The sequence below is a fragment of the Heterodontus francisci genome, chromosome 3 (assembly GCF_036365525.1).
Source record: "Heterodontus francisci isolate sHetFra1 chromosome 3, sHetFra1.hap1, whole genome shotgun sequence".
Taxonomy (NCBI): domain Eukaryota; kingdom Metazoa; phylum Chordata; class Chondrichthyes; order Heterodontiformes; family Heterodontidae; genus Heterodontus; species Heterodontus francisci.
The window spans coordinates 41,176,503-41,199,914 of NC_090373.1; the positions used below are offsets into that span (position 1 = coordinate 41,176,503).

The following is a 23,412-nucleotide window of genomic DNA, read 5'->3' on the forward strand; positions in this document are numbered from 1 at the left end:
AGTACAATCGTCTCAACATAAGGATGCATGAAATGAAAGCATGTGACCACCTACCCACACACCTTGGAAGAGGTGCACTCCACACACGCCGTCCTCCTCCATAACAGATGATCTGAGCAGCACCTTCCAGTCTGTATCCAGGAAAACAGGAAAATGTCAACGAGTCCCCAACCTCAAACTGAAACCCAATTCTCCGACTGAAAGCAGGGACCCCAGGATCATCACAAGGCTCCAACTCATACTCTGTAAAAAGAATATTTCAAAGCATCAAAACAAGACATCTAATAATAACATTAAACACTTTTCCAGTTATTGGTTGAAGTCGGTGGTCCCTCTAATGTTACATTCATGTCAGAAATGATGATTTATGTTACCCACCAAGGAAGTAAAGCTTAAGTTTCCATTCCACTGGAAACCTCACTTTGCTAAAAAAGAAAATACCAAAAATCAGCAACCCATCTTTGCTGCCCACAACAAGGCAGCCTTCCATAAAGATTTCTAATTCACTCAGAGCCCTTTGCTTTGGATGTTTTGCCAATGATTACTCAGGGATTTTGTGCACCATCTGATATTCTCATTAAGTCCATCCATTTAAGGAAGCCATTTTTCTTTCATTTAACTGTGATAGACATGATATCAAAAGTATTTAACAGTCAAAACCATAGTTAAAGACTAGGACAGTGAAACATACAACATTCAGTTGATTATATTATGTTGTTTCCAGATGGTTGTCTGCAATCAATACTTTGTTTTGTATTTTTATTTTTAAATAAAGTTTGCAGGATGAGGGAAAGTAAGGGTTGCTACCTGAGAATGTGATGTTGAAGCCCTCGTAAGATACTGAAAAGTCAGAGATGAAGCGTAGTTGTGCAGTATAATTTCCAAAGAGGCCTGCATTGATAGTTGGAGGCAGGGCAGAGCCAGTTAGCCTTGCTACAGGTTCTGTGAAGCTCCCATCTTCTGTGATAATTAAATAGTCATGCGAGCTCTCAAGGTGAAATGTGTGAAACATCATCTGTACACCTAAAAATAAGCAAAGGAAAGATCTAAATCGAGATCAAACTGGCATTGCTCCCAGTCAGTATGGCAGGTAAAGATCAATTCTAATCTGCCTGGTTGTTTGAAAATATCTTTCTATATGCAAAGAGGATTAATTTCCTTTACATGATATTTGCAGTGTACCAGTTAATAGTCACACAAAAAGTATTAATTCTCAGGATGTGGACATTTCTGTCAAACGCCATTCCTAGTTACACTGAGAAGGTGGCCATGAGCCTTCTTCTTGAACCACTGAGGAGCAGATTGATACAACTGAGTGACTTGCTGAACCATTTCATTGGTAAGGATCAACCACAATGTGTGGGACTGGAGTCGCATATCGGCCAGACCAGGTAGGGGTGGTAGATTGTCTTCACAAGTTCATCTGAGTAGTGGGTCAAACATTTTAAGCAGTGATCACTTACAGTTTTTAAATGATTTTATTGCAGATAGCTTCTGAGAAGAGGCAGAAACAACAGCAAAGAAAAGCAATTGGACTTACCTTTTCCATGCGATACTTCAATTATCCATGTACAATTTAAGGAATTAGGGTAAAAATCAGGAAATCCAGGCGATAGAATAGTTCCACTTGTTCCATGAACGTAGCCACCACAAAAAGCTTAAAAAAGAAAAGATGTTCTTATACTACTTAAATTTTATGAAGGAAGAAGTACCAACTAACATCCTCAACACCGAAACACCTGGCAGAAAATAAGTAATGGTTTGTGAGCTTAGTATGAAAAATACAGAGGAGCTGTTTCTTCATATATGGAAGGATAAAGAATTGAGTTTACTACTATTCAACATTAGAAAGATGTATCAACAGCAAAAACAAGTCAATTCAAAATATGCTCCAAATGAATTGAAATCTGATGCTAGTATGAATTCTTTTGACAATGAACGTGTCTTTGCCACAGCAACATTTTACTGTATCAGAGCTATTACTGGCTGACACTTTGAAAACATGAAGAAAGCAGTAAATATCTGTCTTACAAAACAGTTCACTTCAAAGGTCCACAAAGCTGCCACCAAATCTGCATTTGGTCTCTCCATTGTAGAGGAGACCACATTGCGAGCAGCGAATACAGTATACTAAATTGAAAGAAGTATAAATAAATTGCTGCTTCCCTTGGAAGGAGTGTTTGCGGCCTTGGATGGTGAGGAGAGAGTAGGTAAAACGGCAGGTGTTAAACCTCCTGCATTAGCATGGGAAGGTGCCATTGGAAGGGGATGAGGTGTCGGGGGTGCTGGAGGAGTGGAGCAGGGTGTTGCAGTGGGAATGGTCCCTTTGGAATGCTGAAAGGGGAGGGCAGGGGAGGGGGAGATATGTTTGGTGGTGGCATCATGCTGGAGGTAGCGAAATGGTGGAGGACGATCCTTTAGATGTGGAGGCTGGTGAGTGGAAGTTAGGACAAGGGGAACCCTATCGCTGTTCTGGGCAGGAGGGGAAGGGGTGAGGGCAGAAGAGCGGGAAATGGGTCAGACACAGTCGAGGGCCCTGTGAACCACTGTACGGGGGCTCCTCGGTTGAGGAAAAAGGAAGACATATCAGAAGTGCTGTTCTGGAAGGTTGCACCATCAGAGGTGATGAAACTGGGAGAGTGGAAGGGAGTCCTTCATGGAGGCAGGGTTTGAGGAAGTGTAGTCATGGTAGCTGTAGAAGTCAGTGAGCTTTTAATGAATATTAGTTGACAGCCTAGCCCCATAAATGGAGACAGAGAAGTTGAGAAAGGGAAGGGAAGTGTCGGAGATGAACCATGTGAAGGTAAGAGAAGGGTGGAAATTGGAAGCAAAAGTTGAAGATGCTTTCCAGTTCCAGGCGAGAGTAGGAAACAGCACTGACACAGTCATCAATGTACTGGAAAAAGAGTTGGGGGAGGGGGCCTGAGTAGGACTGGAACAAGGAATGTTTGACATATCCCACAAAAAGACAGGCATAACTAGGACCCATGTGGGCACCCATAGCAATACCTTTTATTTGGAGGAAGTCAGTGGAGTTGAAGGAGAAGTTGTTCAATGTGAAAACAAGTTCAGCCAGGTGGAGGAGGTCGGTGGTGGATGGGGACTGGATGGGCCTCTGTTCAAGGAAGAAGCAGAGAGCCCTCAGACTGTATGGTGGGGGTTGGAGGTGTAGAGAGACTGGACTTACATAATGAAGAGGAGGCGGTTAGGGCTTGGAATCTGGAAATCGTTGAAATAACGTAGAGCATCAGAAGAGTAACAGATGTAGGTGGGAAGAAACTGGGCAAGGGGAGAAAAAATAGAATCAAGATAGGATGAAATAAGTTCTGTGGGGCAGGAACAGTCTGAAATGATGGGTCTACCAAGACAGTCCAGTTTCTGGATATTGGGAAGGAGGTAGATCCGGTCTGTTCGGGGTTGGCAGGACTATGAGATGGGAAACTGCGGAGGGAAGATCTTCTGAGGAGATAAGGTCAGTGACAGCCTTGGAGACAGTGGCTTGATGTTCGGTGGTGGGGTCATGATCCAGGGGGAGATAGGGAGAAGTGTCTGAGAGTTGCTGTTCAGTATCTGCAAGGTAGAGGTCGGTACACCAGACAACAACAGCACCACACTTGTCAGCAAGTTTGATCACAATGTCGGGGTTAGACCTGAGAGAACGGAGTGCAGCAAGTTCTGAGGGAGACGGGTTAGAGTGGGTGAAGGGAGCAGAGAAATGAAAAGATAAAGAGTGGGTAAGAGGCCAGAGGGAGGGGTCCAGGTGGAGGGAGAATACTGGAGGTGGGTGCAAGGGTCTGCTGGTTGGGGGGAGGACTCCTGGCCAAAGAAGTGAGCCCGGAGGTGAAGGCGATGGAAGATGAGCTTTAGGTCATGCCGTGCAAAATTCATGAGGTGCGGACGTAAGGGGACAAAACTGAGTCCTTTGCTAAGTCCCCCCCACTCCTCTTTCACTTGCTCAAAACCTGCTACATTTCTAACCTTTGCCAGTTCTGATGAAAGGTCACAGACCTGAAAGGTTAACTCTGTTTCTCACTCCACAGATGCTGCCACACCTGCTGAGTATTTCCAGCACTTCCTATTTTCATTTCAGATTTCCAGCAATTGTTAAGGGCAGTTAGGGTTGGGAAACAAATGCTGGCATTGCCTGTGATATGCAGATCCCATAAAAGAATAAAAAACGAACCAGTAGGCTGAAAGGCCTGTTTTTGAGCTGTACAATTCTTCGCAATAATAGACCAGTCAACATTAGCGATGGCTAACCTTCCAGATGATGGTACTTGGGATAAAATTAATTTCCACCTAAAAAGACATGTGTTAGTTCAGGGCATTCAGTATGAACTTGCGCAAAGCAAGTTGCATTTGACAGATTTAAGAGAGTTCTTCAAGGAACTGACAAAGTGTATTCATGGGCGGCACAGTGGTGCAGTGGTTAGCATCGCAGCCTCACAGCTCCAGGGACCTGGGTTCGATTCTGGGTACTGCCTGTGTGGAGTTTGCAAGTTCTCCCTGTGTCTGCGTGGGTTTTCGCCGGGTGCTCCGGTTTCCTCCCACATCCAAAGACTTGCAGGTGATAGGTAAATTGGCCGTTGTAAATTGCCCCTAGTGTAGGGAGGTGATAGGGAATATGGGATTACTGTAGGGTTAGTATAAATGGGTGGTTGTTGGTCGGCACAGACTCGGTGGGCCGAAGGGCCTGTTTCAGTGCTGTATCTCTAAATAAAATAAATAAATAAAGGAAATCCCATGGATGTCTTGTACTTAGATATGCAAAATGAATTTAATAAAGTGGATTATAAGTGGCTTGCTGATCAAATTAGGTATTCAAGGTGACGTGGCAGTATTGACAAAAAGTTAGCTAAAGGACGGTGGATAGAGAATAATGATGAATGGACGTCTTTCAGCCTGGAGGGGTGTGAATGCCGATGTCTCTCATGGATCAGTATTTGGACTGTTGCTCTTTATATGGACTTGGGATTTGGGGTACATAAGGAAAGTGGATCACTACTTGAAGAAGGTATTGGGAAAGGGTAGAGGAAGGTGAACAAATTGATTTTTTCAGAAAAGCTGCACATGCACAATAGGCCAAATGGTCTCCTTATGTGGCATGCTGTAAAATTCTATAACTCCATCCTATGATTATAGGGCATGTTATCATTATCTATAAAGGATATCTGTTAACCATGTGCAACTTGATTTTAAAACTAAGCTCAAGTTTTTCCACAAAAAAGGTCTCAATGAATATAACAGTGCCCCTTGGATGGTATAGTCATATGGACCATTAGCATAATTTTGAATCTCTTAATTTCTTAATATTTTTACAGCCTTTTAAAGGTGGTATAGTGCGAGGACCTAGCACCCATCCCATGTTGAGAATGCTGGAGCATATACCAGATCTGCATTCCTCACAGTACATAAAAAACAATCTCAAGCAGGGGTGGACATTATTGTTATATTTGTTATTAGACAGTAAAGGCAACCTAGTTTATCTGCTAGATTAAGAACAGAAAATGCTGGAAACACTCAGCAGGCCAGGCAGCATCCGTGGAGAGTGAAGCAGTGCTAATGTTTCAGGTTGATGACCAATAATCAGAACTGGAAGAAGTTGGAGATCTATGTCATTGAACTGAAATGACTTGTTTTTTTCTGTCTACAGATGCTACCTGACTGATTGAGTGCTTTCAGCATTTTCTGTTTTCTCTTATTTCAGATTTTTACATCAGCAGCATTTTTCCTAAATTTCCAGTTTATCCTTTGTTCTGCTTTCACCAGTTTACGCCTCTTCCCACTTCCTCAAGAAAGTGTCCACTCCTTGCTAGAATACAGCTCGACAGGTGTTAGTAGTGCTTCACCCAAATGATCATTCTTCACATGTGAATCGAGATGTCAGGCTGTTCAACTATAAGGGGACATCATAACTAAGTCCAAATGCTAATCAACATTCAGTTATGTGTGCTCATTGGTAATTGGAAACCTAGGGCTGGATTTTGTCGCGGTCCCAACACCGGGATCCGTGGCCGAGGGGGCTGGAAGGTTGTATGGCAGCGGCCTGTCACGTAACCCGCCACTTAGAGTGCCGGGCCCGATCTTCCTGGCGGCGGTGAAGCTCCGTGGCAGTCCCCCACACCACTGGGTAAGAGGGCCTGACTTTGAATATGTAAATTAAGAAAATGCGGTAGCCGGTACTCACGTGACTTCACTTTCCTGTCCAGGGAAAGCTGGTGCCACAGAGGTACTTAGAATTTCCAGTGTAGTGGTGGGGGCGGTTCAGGATCAGATGTGCATTAATAGTGTAGGGGAGGGGGTGAAGGGGTGACCTCTACACTGGCTGCCCTTCAAAAATGGCACCAGCGCCTGCGCACAGGCAATTGACTCTGTTGCCAGCATCGTAGAGCCCGGCCCCACCACATGATTAGGGGGTGGCCCGACCAACATATTATCTTGAGCCACTGTGTGGTAGATTGTGGCAGCATGGTGGCGCGCAGCCCGCATGTGCGGGCAGCCTTTTTTTTTAGTGAGCGGTGGCAGGAGAATAAAATTCAGCCATTATTAAGCCCAGAGGTTCAGTTCAAATCCCATCATGGCAACATACAAAATTGATTTTATGAGATGGCACCAAAAAGCTAGTTAAAAAAAGTCAACTAGTTCCCCAATGTCCGTCAATAAAAGGACCCTGCCACCCTTAACTAGTCTGATCTGCATGTGACTCCAGTCCCAACACTGCACGGTTCACTCTTAACACAGTCTTACCAGTGTTGCCCACATTCCAAAATATGAAGAAATACAAGAATGGAAACTCAACCAGTTTTTCCCTCCTTTCATGCAAGAAGCTCTGAGGCTAACTACAGCTCTACTACTAAAATCAGCTAACTCAGTACAAAGCAGCATTTCTCTGGCAAGTTATTAACTTCCTTAACAAGCTGCAATGACACTGGAGCTCCTTGGTGAACTGGACATTGTAGTGAGCAAACTTCAATGGAAGTTTGAAGACAATTTTCTCGGTCTCCATGCAACAGTCTTTTGCTCTTTCTCATGAGAAATTCAAACACAAATATTAGAGTCACTTAACAGCTTTCTGATACTGTCATATAGACCAGGAAAGTTGCGAGCTTGACCCTAGGTGTACCGCGTTAGCTTCAGTGTGGGATACCATGGGCAGAACCCGGTGGAAAAAACTGGGGAGCATTATTGAAAGTGCACTGTGTTCACCACACATGTTCAGACCATTTGTGAAATCAAACTTAACAACTATCAAGTTACAACAGCTGCTGTAACTCCAGACAGAAGCAGGAAGGGCAGATGGTCGCATCAATGAAATAATCTATTTAATATTACACAACAATTTAGTCCTAAACCATTTGGCTTATTTGAATAAAATGAGCCATTCAAATGCATTCAGTTTCTCTCAGTATAAATATTTCATAATGTTTTCTTCGAGTAGATTGACCACATTTCCAGGAGGGTTATTTTTGATTCATTGGCATGGCCATCATAGTTCAATGGGGGACCTTTAACGCTGAGGCACCAACTCATGGATGCATGCTGGGAATTTTTGTTCTCCTCAGGGTGAAGAAGATATGGACCAGGTTCAACAGAGGCTATGGCTCTGGAGGCCAAGAACTCTCAGAACGTCCAATTTTCCACCCTTCACAAACTTAAATTCATCCAAAATTCTGCTGTCCATAGGCTAACTCACACCAAGTCCAGTTCTATCATCACTCCTGTGCTCGCTAACCTACCTTGGCTCCCAGTCTGACAAGGCCTCAATTTTAAAATTCACATCCTTGTTTTCAAATCCCTCCATGGCATCGCCACTCCCTACCTCTGAAGCCTTCTCCAGTCCTACAACTCTTCGAGATTTCTGAAATCTCTGCACTCCTCCAATTCTGGCCTCTTGCACATCCCTGATTTTAACTGCTCCACCATTGGCCACCTTGTTTTGAGCTGCCTCGGCTCTAAGCTTCAGAATTTCCTCTCTAAACCTCTCTGCCACTTTACCTTTCTCTCCTCCTTTAAGACACTTCTTAAAACCGAGATCTTTGACCAAGCTTTTGGTCATCTTTCCTAATCTCTCCTTAGGTGTCTCAGTATTAAAGTTTGTTACATAGTGTACCTGTGAAGAGCCTTGGGATCTTTTATTACATTAAAGACGCTACATAAAGGCAAGTTTTGTTTTTTGGCTTCAGGAGGCATTCTGTAGCAATTGAGATTTTTTTTTCCAAATAAATTAACAGATGTCAATTTTTAGAAATGCTGTAGGGGACACTGGCATAGGGAATCATGGGATACTTGGCATAACTTATGTCCCTGTAACTTGAGAAAGTTTGCCTGCTTGACACACAAATTAAATGAATACCTAATCAGAATGTAACAAGCTCAGGAAGAGACACCCGAATCCTATGAATAGCCTAAGAATCCTATCAATAGGGTAATCAAGAGGTTGACGAGGTGAATAATATAACCAAGGCAGGATGAGATCAGGGAAGGCAATAGATGAGAGATGATGTAATTCAGAAACAGTTTACCAAGTAAACCTCCTGTAAAACTGTATAAAATGACTACTGGAACAATGTACTAGCAGAATCCCTACAATCATTCATGAGAGTAGGACTTCACCTTGCATGCTGCTAAATAAAGATCACTCATTGGTACAAGACATCCGACTCTCAAGTTGTTTTTGAGTACCGGGTCAAGTCCTCCACCCTTACATTTGGCGTAGTTGGCAGGATACATCACATCGGGACCGTAGCAGTGAGGGCACCAATCAAGGGGTGCGTACCTTTTATTTTACCACCCATAGTTAGGAAAGGTCTACCTCACAGTGGTGGGACTGGTACTTTAAGTGGGCATCAAAGAACCAACGCCTGGAGACTCGAGTGCAAAGTGGTCAAAACGCGCACCTGGGTGGAAGGTTGCAAGTTGAGCGAACCGGGCAGAGAGCCACGCTGAGAAAGCCACACCACAAAGCCACATATAGGTGAGGCCGCGCAGGGGATTTAGAGATATCCCGAAGACTGTTAACGCGTAGGAGTGCTGAGAGAGACCACAAGGCAGACCTTCACGTGAGGTCGAGCTGCGCAGGGTATTTAAAGGGTATCCCATAGGTCCATATACTGCATAGGAGATTTAAAGGGCATCCCGCAGGTCAATACCGCCCAGGGGATTTAAAGGGTATCCCGCAGGTCAATACCGCCCAGGGGATTTAAAGGGTATCCCGCAGGTCAATACCGCTCGGGCAGATCACACTCTGACAGAATGACCAATAGCGCAAAAGGTCTAGATTGGGGACCACAGGGGTCCCTTACCAGGTTTATAACGGATGAGAACTTGACCAGTAAAATGAAAAAAGATAGGTGGAAATCTAATGACCCCCCAGAAGAACAAAGTGCATGGTGGAAGGGTCAAAAGAAAGGTCTGAAGGATAAGGCAATTAGGATTAGAATCAATTCTTACATGGGACTCTGCTGGCGAGTCCACAAACATTCCCAAAAGCAGAAACAAAATAACAGCCAGTCCAGAAACAAGTCCAGAGATAGAAACAAGTTTCAGGAAATGAATGGGAGAAATTACATTTAGAAGTACCATAGTAGTATAAAATGCTGTTGAAAGGACAAAAGAAGAAAAACGTGTGTGTGTGTAAGGCTATATTGGTATTTGGTCTCTTTGTGTGTTCAGAAATTGCTGAATGGTAAATGTGAAAGCGCGTGAAGTGTCTGAGTGAAGTTGTATTAAATTGCTGTAAGTTAAACAAAGAAGCTAGAAGAAGCTACAATAAAAAGGAGGGTTTAAGTTATTAGAAAACATTGCTTTCTAACTTGCTTTGTTTGGTGGCAGTGAAATTTATAGGGTAGGTCCGGGTAGGACAGATTTCGGAGACCCTGTCGGTGAGGCTGAACAGTAGATGCGGGGTCCACAGGTAAAGACAGATAAATTAAAGCAGTCTGGCTGTTGGTGTATCAGGCTAAGTGTAAGTAGCAGGAGGAAAAGCGTAGACAGTCAGAGTAGCAATTGAGTAAATTAAGGAAAGAGAAGGAAGAGAGGCGTGCCATAGTTAACAGGACAAAGAGTCAATTACAGAAAGAAAGGGATAAACTAGAGGAGGACCGACCCAGACATATAGAAGAGACAACTCGGTGGGCTGGGAAAGTGGGGTTCCTGAAGGTATATTGTGCAGATATATCAAAGGAAAGGGAAAAGAGGGAGGCAGGCGAGAGATTGTTGAAGCAGAGGTGTAGTGAAGCTGAGCAGGAGTGAGATTTACTCAGCCTTACCAGAGGAAGGGAGAATGGCTCGAGGCACCTGGGATGAAATGAAGACTTGGGTAGCTAGGGCAATGGCCCTCAGAAAAGGGGACGCATATTAACTAGTTCAGAATACTCATCAAAGAATGACTGTGAAAGACTGCTGCATAACCTCTTGGAGTTTGTCTGCTTGTGAGAGTTTATCGTTTTCCTTTAGTTTCTAATGATAGTTGTTGCAAGACATTTGAAGGGAGAATTGGGATCGTTGACGTAATTGATTTGTTTCTGTTTCCCTTCTTTTCAACATACATGCTGTCTGTGGGTGTGTGTGGATTTATTTATTTTATTTGGACGCATGATGTTTGTGTGCTTGAATTTTTGATTTTCAATGCAATTTTAAAACTGAGACAGACTGTCACAAACTATTGACAACTGGGGGTGAAGCTCCAGTTTGTTTGCCAAATATAGAGATAAGTCTAGAGCCTTGTAAAAATCCGGCAGAAACCCAGTTTTAGCCTTTCAAACTTTTGCAGCAAGTTAAAGAAGATGCAATTCAAATATGGTTAAGTAGGGAACATCAGAACTTGGAAGTTATTCTAAAGGACAGGGAAACATTGCCAGGAGTAGGGGATCAAGTGATTGTTAGGTCCTACTTGCAAAATCAGGCTTAGCATCACACTGGCAAGGACCTTACAAGGTCCTGATGACCAGCAACACTGTACGTGTGGATGTGGAAGGGACAGGCTGGTGGAAACACTGGACACAGATCAAGGAGTATGGAAACACAAAGAATAATAAGGACTAACCAGTGACGACTGGTGTCCGCTATAATCTCTTTACAGGTCCATGAAAACCGCAGTACTGCTGATATGTCTGACAACCACGAGCACGGAAGGAACCAAGTTGGTTGACGGGGGGACCCAACAAGGCCTGTTCAATAAGAACTTGAGCAATGCAAATTGCGATTGGGCGCATGTAATGTTAAATATCATGGTTAACAAACTAGTTTCCCTAAGGAGTAGCTCAGGGCAGAAGGGAATGGGGAACAGCCATGCCTGAAGTTGCAAAGCATGGCAATGAAGGTTCCCGTTATACTTAAAGCAGTCATGCATAAATCTAGTGTCAGTATGACCCACTGTAGTTCTAACTTTATAACCCCTATTCTATCTGTATGCAGTTACTTGTTGGATTAAGTTCTATTCAAGTTATTTGTTATTAATTTGTCTAACCAACGTGAATGTTAACTGCAGGGTCCCATTTTGGGTAATCTGTTCATTATTTATATTCTGAACGTGAGAGTTTGTTCGACCCCATTAAGTGTACATAGAAACATAGAAAATAGGAGCAGGAGTAAGTTTGTAGATGACATGAAAATTGGTGGTGTCGTAAATAGTGAGGAGGAAAGCCTTAGATTACAGGATGATATAGATGGGCTGGTAAGATGGGCAGAGCAGTGGCAAATGGAATTTAATCCTGAGAAGTGTGAGGTAATGCATTTTGAGAGGACTAACAAGGCAAGGGAATATACAACGGATGGTAGGACCCTAGGTAGTACAGAGGTCAGAGGGATTTTGGTGTACTTGTCCACAGATCATTGAAGGCAGCAGCACAGGTAGATAAGGTGGTTAGGAAGGCAAATGGGATACTTGCCTTTATCAGCCGAGGCATAGAATATAAGAGCAGGGAGGTTATGATGGAGCTGTATAAAATGCTAGTTAAGCCACAGCTGGAGTACTGTGTACAGTTCTGGTCACCACACGATAGGAAGAATGTGATTGCACTGGAGAGGGTGCAGAAGAGATTCATCAGGATGTTGCCTGGGCTGGAGCATTTCAGCTATGAAGAGAGACTGAAAAGGCTAGGGTTGTTTTCCTTAGAGCAGAGAAGACTGAGGCGGGACATGATTGAGGTATACAAAATTATGAGGGGCACTGATAGGTTAGATAAGAAACATTTTCCCTTGGAGGAGGGGGTGAATAACCACAAGGCATAGATTTAAGGTAAGGGGCAGGGGGTTTAGAGGGAATTTGAGGACAATTTTTTTCACCTAGAGGGTGGTTGGAATCTGGAATGCACTGCTTGAAGAGATGGTAGAGGCAGGAACCCTCACAACATTTAAGAAGTATTTAGATGAGCACTTGAAACACCATAGCATACAAGACTACAGGCCAAGTGCTGGAAAATGGGATTAGAATAGTTAGGTGCTTGATGGTCGGCATGGACACGATGGGCCGAAGGGCCTGTTTCTGTATAACTCTATGACTCTATGAGTAGCCCATTCGGCCCTTCGAGCCTGCTCCGCCATTCATTATGATCATGGCTGATCATCCAACTCAGTAACCTGTTCCGCTTTCCCCCCATATCCTTTGATCCCTTTAGACCCAAGAGCTATATCTAACTCCTTCTTGAAAACATACAATGTTTTGGCCTCAACTGCTTTCTGTGGTAGCGAATGCCACAGGCTCACCACTCTCTGGGTGAAGAAATTTCTCTTCATCTCAGTCCTGAAAGCTTTACCCTGTATCCTTAGACTATGACCCCTGGTTCTGGACTCTCCAATCATCAGGAACATCCTCCCTGCATCTACCCTGTCAAGTCCTGTTAGAATTTTATAGGTTTCTATGAGATCCCCCCTCACTCTTCTGAACTCCAGCGAATATAATCCTAACCGACTCAATCTCTCCTCGTACATCAGTCCCGCCATCCCAGGAATCAGTCTGGTAAACCTTCGCTGCACTCTCTCTACAGCAAGAACATCCTTCCTCAGATAAGGAGACCAAAAATGTACACAATATTCCAGGTGTGGCCTCACCAAGGCCCTGAATAATTGCAGCAAGACATCCCTGCTCCTGTACTCAAATCCTCTCGTTATGAAGGCCAACATACCATTTGCCTTTTTTACCGCCTGTTGCACCTGCATGCTTACCTTCGTAAGCATATTGGATATATGTACGTGAGCACATTGGCTGCCTTTATGGCTGAACTGCATAGCCAGATTCACTGATTCAATTGTAACTCTTAATTTAATAAAATCGAATTGCTAGAATACTCTGTGGAGCCAGTCGGTATTTATTAATGAATTATGGCTGTTAGCTGTAATGAGCTTGCTGACTTCTAAATCATACTGACCAAAGCAATGTTTAAATTGAATTTTAAGTTAGATTTGAATTTAAACAACATGCTAGCAAAACAGTAAAGGACCAGGGGCATCCAAACCCTTCTTGGGGTAGAGAATACAGGAATTATGGGAGATAGCAATTGGCCAAAGTACTATCTCGTACCAAATACGTGACCCAGAGAGATTCCCTCCTTACGGGATCTCGCTGGATGGGTGTAGTGAATACATCCATAGGGATAGGGACGAGAGCTGCACATGGTTTTAATACCACCCTAAACTGTACCCTTGAAATGTCCAGTGCCTGCCATGAACTGACACAGGTGGCACATCGTGGAGAAGGGGAATACTGATGGACCACCAGCGAACCTCAATACCAGTATGGTAACATCCACTGCCCAGTGATCAACTCGGGTTTCTGCCTCCATCCCCGGGCCCCAACGACAATCGGACATTCAACGATAACTCACATGCGGCCTCCGCGTAAGGTGTGGATGTGCATAATCGATGATCTAATGGAGGACTTGTTGAGATACCTGCTTCCCGAGGGGAAGTGAATCCTTAAACTGCTGGAACATCTATTGAAGGTGAGGGAAGTGGCCCAGACAGCAATGAAGCAGTATCACCGAATCCACCAGGAGGTCAAGCAACTGGGAGAGGATGTGGTAGCCGAACTGGAGGATGTATCGTGACGGGAGGTGGTTTGGGACTGGGGTATTAGGGTGGATGTTCAACCCTGGATTAGAATTGATTCCCATGTACTGGTAGCGGTGCAATTGCTATCGGACTTATAGTTGAATGTTGTACCCTGGCACCTAAATTGAGATGTTAGACATAATTTAGAAAATGTAACTGTGCAAATCTAACCACCAGTCTGGCCAACAGTGATGGAGCAAGGAGCACTTAATGTTAGTTGGCCATCTTGCCCAGGGCCAAAAGGGGGGACTGAAGTGGTGTACCCCGGGAGTACTGCAGACTTGAGTAAAATTGCTGTAATTTATGTAGAATTATACAAAGTATTAATCCCATACTAAGCCTGGTCACTAGGACACAGGTGAGGTGGTAAGAGGATGCTAGGGAAGGATCCGAAGCTCATCAAAACCGGGAGGATCCCTGGATTATTTGATGGGCAGAGGATCCTAGGGTAATTGCCACCTTGGGCCAGGTGCTGGCTAAGGGCGAAAAGGGGGGTCTGTAGAGGACACTGGCCTAGGGAACCATGGGATACTTGGCGTAACTTATGTCCCTGTAACTTGAGAAAGTTTGCCTGCTCGACACACAAATTATATGAATACCAAATCAGAAGGTAACAAGCTCAGGAGGAGACACCCGAATCCTACGAACAGCCTAAAAATCCTTTAAATATGGTAATCAAGAAGTTGACGAGGTGAATAATATAACCAAAGCAGGATAAGATCAGGGAAGACAAAAGATGGGAGATGATGTAATTCAGAAACAGTTTACCAAGTAAACCTCCTGTAAAACTGTAAAATAAGTCCTGGAACAATGTACTAGCAGAATCCCTATAATCATTCATGAGAGTAGAACTTCTTGCATAATCGTAAATAAAGATCGCTCGTTGGTACAAGACATCTGACTCTTGAGACGTTTTTGGGTACCGTGGCAAGCCCCCACCCTTACAATGCTCAGCAGAGCAAATGAAACCATTCCAATCTGCAATGGTCCTGGACACTACTGTACTGATTCAAGAAGAAGCTCCTTCCTGTTGAAGGACTTTAATTTTTATTTAATTTTTAATTGCCAAGTCGATGATTATAATGTGGCGGTGGTAAGCTACAGTTAGGCACAGCATGCTGAATAAAAAATGATATGGATTCCTGATAGCTATTCAGTGGTCCTATTGGAAGCTAGAGTTTATAGACAGCGGGTGATAAGTGGGATATACTCAGCCGTAAATTTACCCCAGTCCAATAACTAAATTGTTCCCTGCCATTTTCAATCCAATTTCACATATGAAGTATGATTTCTATCGATAGGTATCAGGGTCGGAATTTTTAATCAGGATTTGGGAACCGGACATGGGGACTGGTTCTGTGCCCTGACCCTACATGGCGCGCTTGAGACACACCTACCAAAATTTTCAAAGTTTCAGCCAATTAAAGGCCAGAAATGGACTCGCCATCCAATCAGGGATGGCGAGTGGACTTCCGATGCTAGAGGGTGAATGGGAGGCCCTCCAGCACTGAGATCAGAAGCCCCACTGGCTCAGGTGAGTGCTGCTGATGTGAGGATGCAGACAGCGTGGGACAAGGGCAGATGCGTTCATTTTTTTTTAAATGCCACAGCTGCCTGGCCATGATTCTGAAGGGATAAACCCTTCCAGGATCGGCCAGTGGCCGCAGCTGTGGCCTGTGGCCATTACAGGTTTGAGTGGTTGTCCCTCACTTGATCCATCGGGTCCCTGACCCCACACCTCCAGCCCTGAGCCAACTATGTTGGCTTGGATGTGGTCCAGATCAATGTGGACTGCCCATATTGCCAACTGGAAATCCCAGTTGATGTGGGAACAGGACATTAATAGGCCCCTTAAGCATATCTAATTAACCTAATTGGCTAATCGCTGCTTTCTGGCAGGCAGCTGATCCAATCCTGAGCTGGCCACTTTCAAAATGGCTCCACGTCTGGATCATGGTGGGGAGTTGGCAGGGATGCGGGCGGCGCGAATTGCAGGCCTGCCTGGCTCCAATCTGGACCCTGACCTCTTTTAAAAATCCAGTCCCAGAGGACAGCTGCTGCCTGGAATCATGAACTACCATCAGTAGAAGAACAACAAAGGAATTGTTTTTAAAAACAAAAATTGAATTTGGGTCATGGGTCAGCATAATAAAAGTTACCGCTGTCTCATTACCTCTGAATGAATAGAATACCACATTTAATGGCTTCAAATTATGCAGTCAATTTTATTCTCAACTATTAATTAATAATGTATTCAAAGAAATAATGAACATTTGAAAAAAAGGGTCGTTACTAGCTCCTTTTAACTATGAAAACCCTAGCTCTGAATCCTCAGGCTTTGAAAATTCAATTGATTCACCAAAGAAATATTAGCAACTCAACTTTAAGCATTATTTTCAAAAACTAGGCAATGACATTCACACTCCTTTTCAATTCTTTAGGTAACCCAGTAATTAATCTGCTCTCTCTGATTTTCATTTTTTTTCATTTCTACTTTTCATTCTACCCATATTTTATTTTCAAATGTCTGTTTAATGTTAATTGTTACAATAGCAAGAACTTTGATGACCAATATATTGCATGACTAGAGGGTTTCAAATGATGAAGTCACATGTTCTCAAGTTACTAAGTTTCTCATCGCCCAAGTTCCCCTTTTATCCTGTGAGGCAGGTTCTTTGAAGTAAAAATGATTTTGTAGATATGTACAAGAGATGTATACCTACCTTCACAGCTTGGTAAAGCATGGTTCCATTGGCGGTTATCTTCACATATCAGGGGCTCAGCATCACTTAACGTGTACCCTGAGCAACAACTGAAGGTCACAGTTGATCCAATAGAAAAGTTGTTTCCATGTCGCCGCCCATTTACAGGGATTCCTGGGTCTAAGCAAGAATCTAATTCCAAGGTAACACCTAAAAAACACATAATTAGAAAGTTAAAAATAATTTAACAAATCAAACATTAATTTATTGGTATTTCTTCCTTTTGAGTGCTACCCTATTCATAAAAAAATAATAGTTTTCACAATGTAACCACCTCTGAAATAATACCAGTGGATGAAGATTGGAATATGATTTTATTTCAAGATAAATTTCAAATGCTAATTTTATTGCACTGGTTTTGGTTTCCATGCTATACACCGTGCAGTGTGATGTGGGTTTGAAACCTGTGGCCTGGCTGCTGATTCCATTTTGAGATTTAAAAGTTCAAAACGTTGGAGAGGACGCCTCGCTCCAACTTGAACTACAGGCTTCATCTCCTTCCAAGCTGTAGGGCTTCCTATTGGCCCTTCAGCGTCAAGAGCTTGTCTGCCATCCTTAATTGGTTGTTAAGCCAGCCCTCTGGCCACTAATTGACCAATTCATGGAAAAGTCACTGCCAGGTGACTGTTTCCCACACAGTGAGGGGTTGTGACCCCCCCCACCCCATTTGACCCTGACATCGGGATCCCAACCCAAACAGCAAAACCCTGACCCCTGGTTTTCCATCTGTTTCGGTGTGACTACAGGTAAAACACAGGGTGCAGAAAATCAGTTATGTGACTTTATCGTGTAAACTAATACGCTGATAAACCTAGTTTAGCTCCATGCTTAATGCTTATGCCTTGAAGCAGGAAATATCCATATCATCAGTAGTGAACCCATATCTTTCTGGAATTGTGAAGTGAGAATATGCAGTACCTGAATGGTGTTATAGTGTGATGACATACACTACTGTGATACTAGGATTTTTTTAAACTCTTGTGCGGATGCATTGCTGCCTTTGGCCTGCTGAAAACTATTTAAGAACATGTAGAAATTGGAATATAGCAGGTTAAGCAAATAAAACACTTTGAAAAAACCAACTCCAAATTTATCCTCTAAAAGATTACATTGATTACATGAAAGAATTCTCTTTGATTTCATCTATTTTTATTGGAATATGAAATGTTGTGCATTTGGAAAAGTGTATCCAGTTAAATTTCAATTATGATTAATATATTGCAAGTATTAACAAAATGGATAATCCAAGCTTTTAACAAATCTCCTGACTGTTGCAATTAGGAATTGTGTGCCTTTCATGTCACAAACTGTCTTGTCCAAAATATAAAACACTTTAAAAACTAGGATTATGAAATCAATCTCCTCACTAATCTTGCAGGTTTACCAGACTGCTGCTCTGCTCTGTACCCCTACCTCATCCCATTCTGCTGAGCTCTGTTCCTGGCCCCATCACACTCCATCCCTGGCCCTAACCTTTCTGTATCCCAAGATGTCCTCTTCTGTGTTTCTCAGCCACTGCCTCCTCAGATTGGTTTCACTGTTTTACAAGCTACAATTGACTCCACTTAAATCCAAAGTCTGGCAATGCTAGGAAAAAACATTTTAAAAATTACATTAAAATTAAAATGCAGAAATGGACTGCTTTGCCTAACTAGTCCACGTTGGTACTTCTCCTTCACGTGAGTATAATAGTTCCAATGCCATGGACATGCTCAGATCCCATATCATTTTATTCCCCTTTCTTTCAACCTCCTATCGAACCAATTCTGAAGAATTAACATTGTCTCTTCCTTCATCACTGACTCCCATAATGCATTCCACAGCCTCACAACCCTCTATGTAATAGATTTTCTCCTAACCTTTTCCCACTGGCACTTAATCCCATACCTATGCCCCCTCAACCACTGGAAACAGTCTGTTTCCATCTACTGTGTCCGTACATTTATTTTTTATTCATTCATGGGATGTGGGCGTCGTTGGCTAAGCCAGCATTTATTGCCTATCCCTAATTTCCCTTGAAAATGTGGTGATGATTTGCCTTCTTGAACCGCTGCAATCCTTGGGCTGTAGACATACCCACAGTGCTGTTAGGAAGGGAGTTCCAGGATTTTAACCCAGCGACAGTGAAGGAACGGTAATATAGTTCCATGTCAGGCTGGTGTGTGGCTTGAAGGGGAACTTGCAGGTGGTGGTGTTACCATGCATTTGCTGCCCTTGTTCTTCTAGGTAGTAGATGTCATGGGTTTGGAAGGTGCTGTCAAAGGAGCCTTGGTGAGTTGCTGCAGTGCTTCTTGTGCTGCCACTGTGCGTCAATGTTGGAGGAAGTGAATGTTGAAGGTGGTAAATGGGGTATCTATCAAGTGGGCTTCTTTGTCCTGGATGGTGTCGACCATCTTGAGTGTTGTTGGAGCTGCAACCATCCAGGCAAGTGGAGAGTATTCCATCACATTCCTGACTTGTGCCTTGTAGATGGTAGACAGGCAATGGGGTGAGTTACTCACCGCAGAGTTCCCAGACTCTGACCTACTTTTGTAGCCACAGTAATTATGTCGCTGGTCCAGTTCAGTTTTGGTCAATGGTAACCCCCAGGACTTTGATAGTGGGGGATTCAGTGCTGATAATGCCCTTGAATGTCAAGGGGAGATGTTTGGAGTCTCTCTAGTTTGAGGTGGTCATTGCCTGGCACTTGTGTAGTGCAAATGTTAATTGCCACTTATCAGCCCAAGCCTGGATGTTGTCCAGGTCTTGCTGCATATGGACATGGGCTGCTTCAATATCTGAGGAGTCGCGAGTGGTGCTGAACATTTTGCAATCATCAGCGAACATCCCCACTTCTGACCTTATGATTGAAGGAAGGTCATTGATGAAGCAGTTGAAGATGGTTGGGCTTAGGATACTACCCTGAGGAACTCCTGCAGTGATGTCCTGGGACTGAGATGATTGACCTACAACAACCACCTTCCTCTGTGCTAGGTATGACTCTAACCAGCGGAGAATTCTTCCTCTAATTCCCATTGACTCCAGTTTTTTCTACGGCTCCTTGATGCCATACTTGGTCAAATGCTGCCTTGATGTCAAGGGCAGTCACTCTCACCTCACCTCTGGAGTTCAGCTCTTTTGTCCATGTTTGTACAAAGGCTGTGATGAGGTCAGGAGCTGAGTGACCCTGGCTGAACCCAAATGGAGCATTAGTGAGCAGATTATAGCTGAGTAAGTGCCACTTGATAGCACTGTCAACGACCCCTTCCATCATTTTGCTGATGATCGAGAGTAGACTGATAGGATGGTAATTGGCAGGGTTGAATTTGTCCTGCTTTTTGTGCACAGGACATACCTGGGCAATTTTCCACATTGTCAGCAAGATGCCAGTGTTATTGCTGTACTGGAACAGTTTGGCTAGGGGTGCAGCTAGTTCTGGTGCACAAGTCTTCAGTACTATTGCCGGGATGTTGTCAGGGCCCATAGCCTTTGCAATAACCCGTGCCTTCAGCCATTTTTTTGATATCACGTGGAGTGAATCAGATTGGCTGAAGACTGGCATCTGTGATGCTGGGGACCTCAGGAAGCTGAGATGGATCATCCACTTGGGACTTCTGGTTGAAGATGGATGCTTCAGCCTTGTCTTTTGCACTGATGTGCTGGATTCCCCCATCATTGAGGAATTTGAAACAACCTCTATCAAATCATCTCCTGTAATCTTCCACATTCTAATGAAAACAGAGTGGGAGCACAGTAGACATAAGAGGGGAGCCACATGACACCTGCATTGCAGGGGTGTGAAGCTGGGAACATTGTTCATTTGAAGCTGGAGTTTGTGCTGAACACTATTGCACAGATTACAGCAATTTCTCCATTCCTATAAAGGATTAACGTGACAGCCTAGTATTAGTGGACAGAGAGATTAAAACCAAGTCTTTTCACAAGAGATTTGAACTCTGCTGTGGACAGCTTGAGTCACCAGTCCTTTTTATTTGCCCCCCCCCCCCACCCCTTCAAGAAGTCAGCAACATCCATGTCAAAGCAAATAAATGACTCCAACTTTCAGGAGTACTTGCTGCAAAGTCATCAAATTTTAATCGCATCATCCAAACCATTAACACCCACTTCCCAGAAACTGTCACGCAATTCTGGCAATTTGTTTTTCCACTCTGGTATAACAATATCAAGCCCACGTCCCTGCACAGAAACTCACAGGATGAGCTGAGCAATGAGCCTCCGTGACATGAGGCTCATCCAAAAAAAAAACAAAGCAATATTAAATCAGGGAAATAGAAATGTAACTCAAATTTACCTGCCTTCAGAAGAAAAATGATTCAAAATGTGACCACATTGTTATGAAGGTGCCTTTTTAAAATAATTTTTTGAGGATTCATGTGTTAGAATTTTGGAGATGGATTCATTGGAGAACTGAAGTAATTCCATATATGTTGGACTTTTAAAAAAACAAAGAAGTCGCTGGAAGGAAACTTGAGATCTTATTTGAAAACAACCTTTACTGGAAGTCACACGGCTTAAGGTCAATAAACAACAGAAACCTTGGTGACTTGGGGGAGATGTTTATAGAGAAGTGACATGTCATGATTTATGTGGGTCAGGAGGTTCTGACTTGTTGTTTGGTTTCACTTCTGAGATATTGTTTTGGTTCAGTTGGAGTGTTGACTGTTTGAAAGCAGTTGGAGATCAACCTGCCATGAAAGAAACACCCAGCTTGTCTCCTTCTTCTTGTCTCTGTGAATTGTCACGTTTCTCCCAAGGAGCTCCTGGAAAGCTTACCAGATTAATTCTCAATACTGCCTGAAAAGAACTACTCCAGAAAAGATCCCAGTGATCCGTCTATGTGTACTCGGATGCCTGACTGTATGTCATTTTGGGACAGAACATATCTCAACCATTTTCTGCAAGAATTAACAAGTATTTGGCCAAAGTATTCTCTTCTTTTGTAAAAGAACTCTGCAGAGAAAATCTCTTTATTTTCCAGTTAACCGGTGTGTGTGTGTGTGTCAGGTAAAAAGGGAACGTTCATATTTCAATCTGTGTGTTAATGCTTTGTTTTGTTATTGGCTAAGTCTTGCTTTAAAATAAACTGATAGTTGTGTTGTTTATTGAAGAAACGAGAAGACCTAACAAGGCTAATCACAGCACTTAAAGGGGTCTGTAGGGACAAACCAGGATGTACAACCTTAGCCATACATGTTGTGGATGTAAGCAAATTCTTTCCTACAAAACAGCACCCTTATTGCTTAAGTCCGGAGAAACAGGCCCAGGTAAAAGCAGAAATCCAATACATGCTGGAAAACCACCTAATTGACCCCAGCCAAAGCAGCTGGGGTTCCCCAGTCATGTTAGCGCCTAAACCTGATGGTTCAACTAGATTCTGCATAGACTACAGAAAGGTTAATGTCATAACAAAGGAAGACTGCTACCCAATTCCTGGCTTGGAAGACTGTATTAAAAGAGGTGGCAGTGCCCCGTTTCTTACAAATGTAGATTTGTTAAAGGGACACTGGCAGGTTCCTTTAACACCCCAAGCTAAACAAATATCGGCCTTCGTCACACCGACAGTCTTTTCCAATGCCATTCAGGCTAAAAAATGCCCGAGCCACTTTTCACAGATGAATGAACCAAATGGTTCCTAACTGTGTGGTTTACCTTGATGATATGCTGGTATACAGTGACACTTGGAAGGACCACTTGGAACAACTAGAAGCTCTGTTTAGAAAATGACAATCGGCTGATTTTGTGATAATCTTGCCAAAAGTGAATTTGCAAAAGCGAGCAATTTACTTGTACTTCCTTCAATTTAGCATACTGCATTTGCTGCTAACAATGCGATCGCCTCTACAATGGGGAGACCAAACGTAGATTGGGTGACTGCTTTGTGGAACACCGCTGCTCGGTCTGAAAGCATGACCATGAGCTTCTGTTTTCTTGCCATTTCAACACACCATCCTGCTCTTATGCCCACATTTCTGTCCTTGGCCTGCTGCAGTGTTCCAGTGAACATCAATGCAATCTCGAGGTGCAACACCTCATCTTTCAATGCAGACTCAACATTGAGTTCGACAATCTCAGAGCATGACTGGCCTTTTATATATATTTTTTTTAATTATTTGATTTTATTTTTTAACCACACATGTGCCTGTTTTTCATGTGCTTTTGGACAGAGCTGCTCATTATTTGGCCATTAGCACTCTGGAGTAATGCTTTGTCTTTCACCACAACCATTAACATGCTCTTTACCTTTGTCCGATGACATCTTTGTTATTTAAACTTTCCTGTCTTCTGCCCTATCATACACCTTCCTTTTGTTCTCTTCCCTACCACCTCTCTGCCCCACCCCCACCTTCATTTGCTTAAAACTGAATACTTTTCTAACCTTTGCCAGTTCTGATGAAAGATCACAGACCTGAAATGTTAACTTTGCTTCTCTCTTCACACATGCTGCCTGACCTGCTGAGTATTTCCAGCACTTTCTGTTTTTATTTCAGATTTCCAGCATCTGCGGTATTTTATAACAATTTTTTGATAAGGTTAACAGAGAAGGTTGATGAGGGTAATGCAATTGAAGTGGTGTACAGACTTCCAAAAGGCATTTGATAAA

At 43.3% G+C, this 23,412-nt stretch overlaps 1 protein-coding gene across 3 annotated transcripts in view; it reads right to left on the reverse strand.

The window, feature by feature from the left end:
• LOC137355859 (CUB and sushi domain-containing protein 1-like) overlaps positions 1–23,412 on the reverse strand; it is a 1,186,508-nt gene that overhangs the window by 724,964 nt on the left and 438,132 nt on the right. For all 3 annotated transcript variants that reach the window (XM_068021465.1, XM_068021474.1, XM_068021456.1), the window contains exons 13-16: positions 16,773–16,961; positions 1,541–1,657; positions 808–1,023; positions 55–243 (exon numbers count right to left, since the gene is read on the reverse strand). In XM_068021465.1, the coding sequence (XP_067877566.1) occupies positions 55–243; positions 808–1,023; positions 1,541–1,657; positions 16,773–16,961 (711 nt within the window). The remainder of the gene's footprint in view (positions 1–54; positions 244–807; positions 1,024–1,540; positions 1,658–16,772; positions 16,962–23,412) is intronic.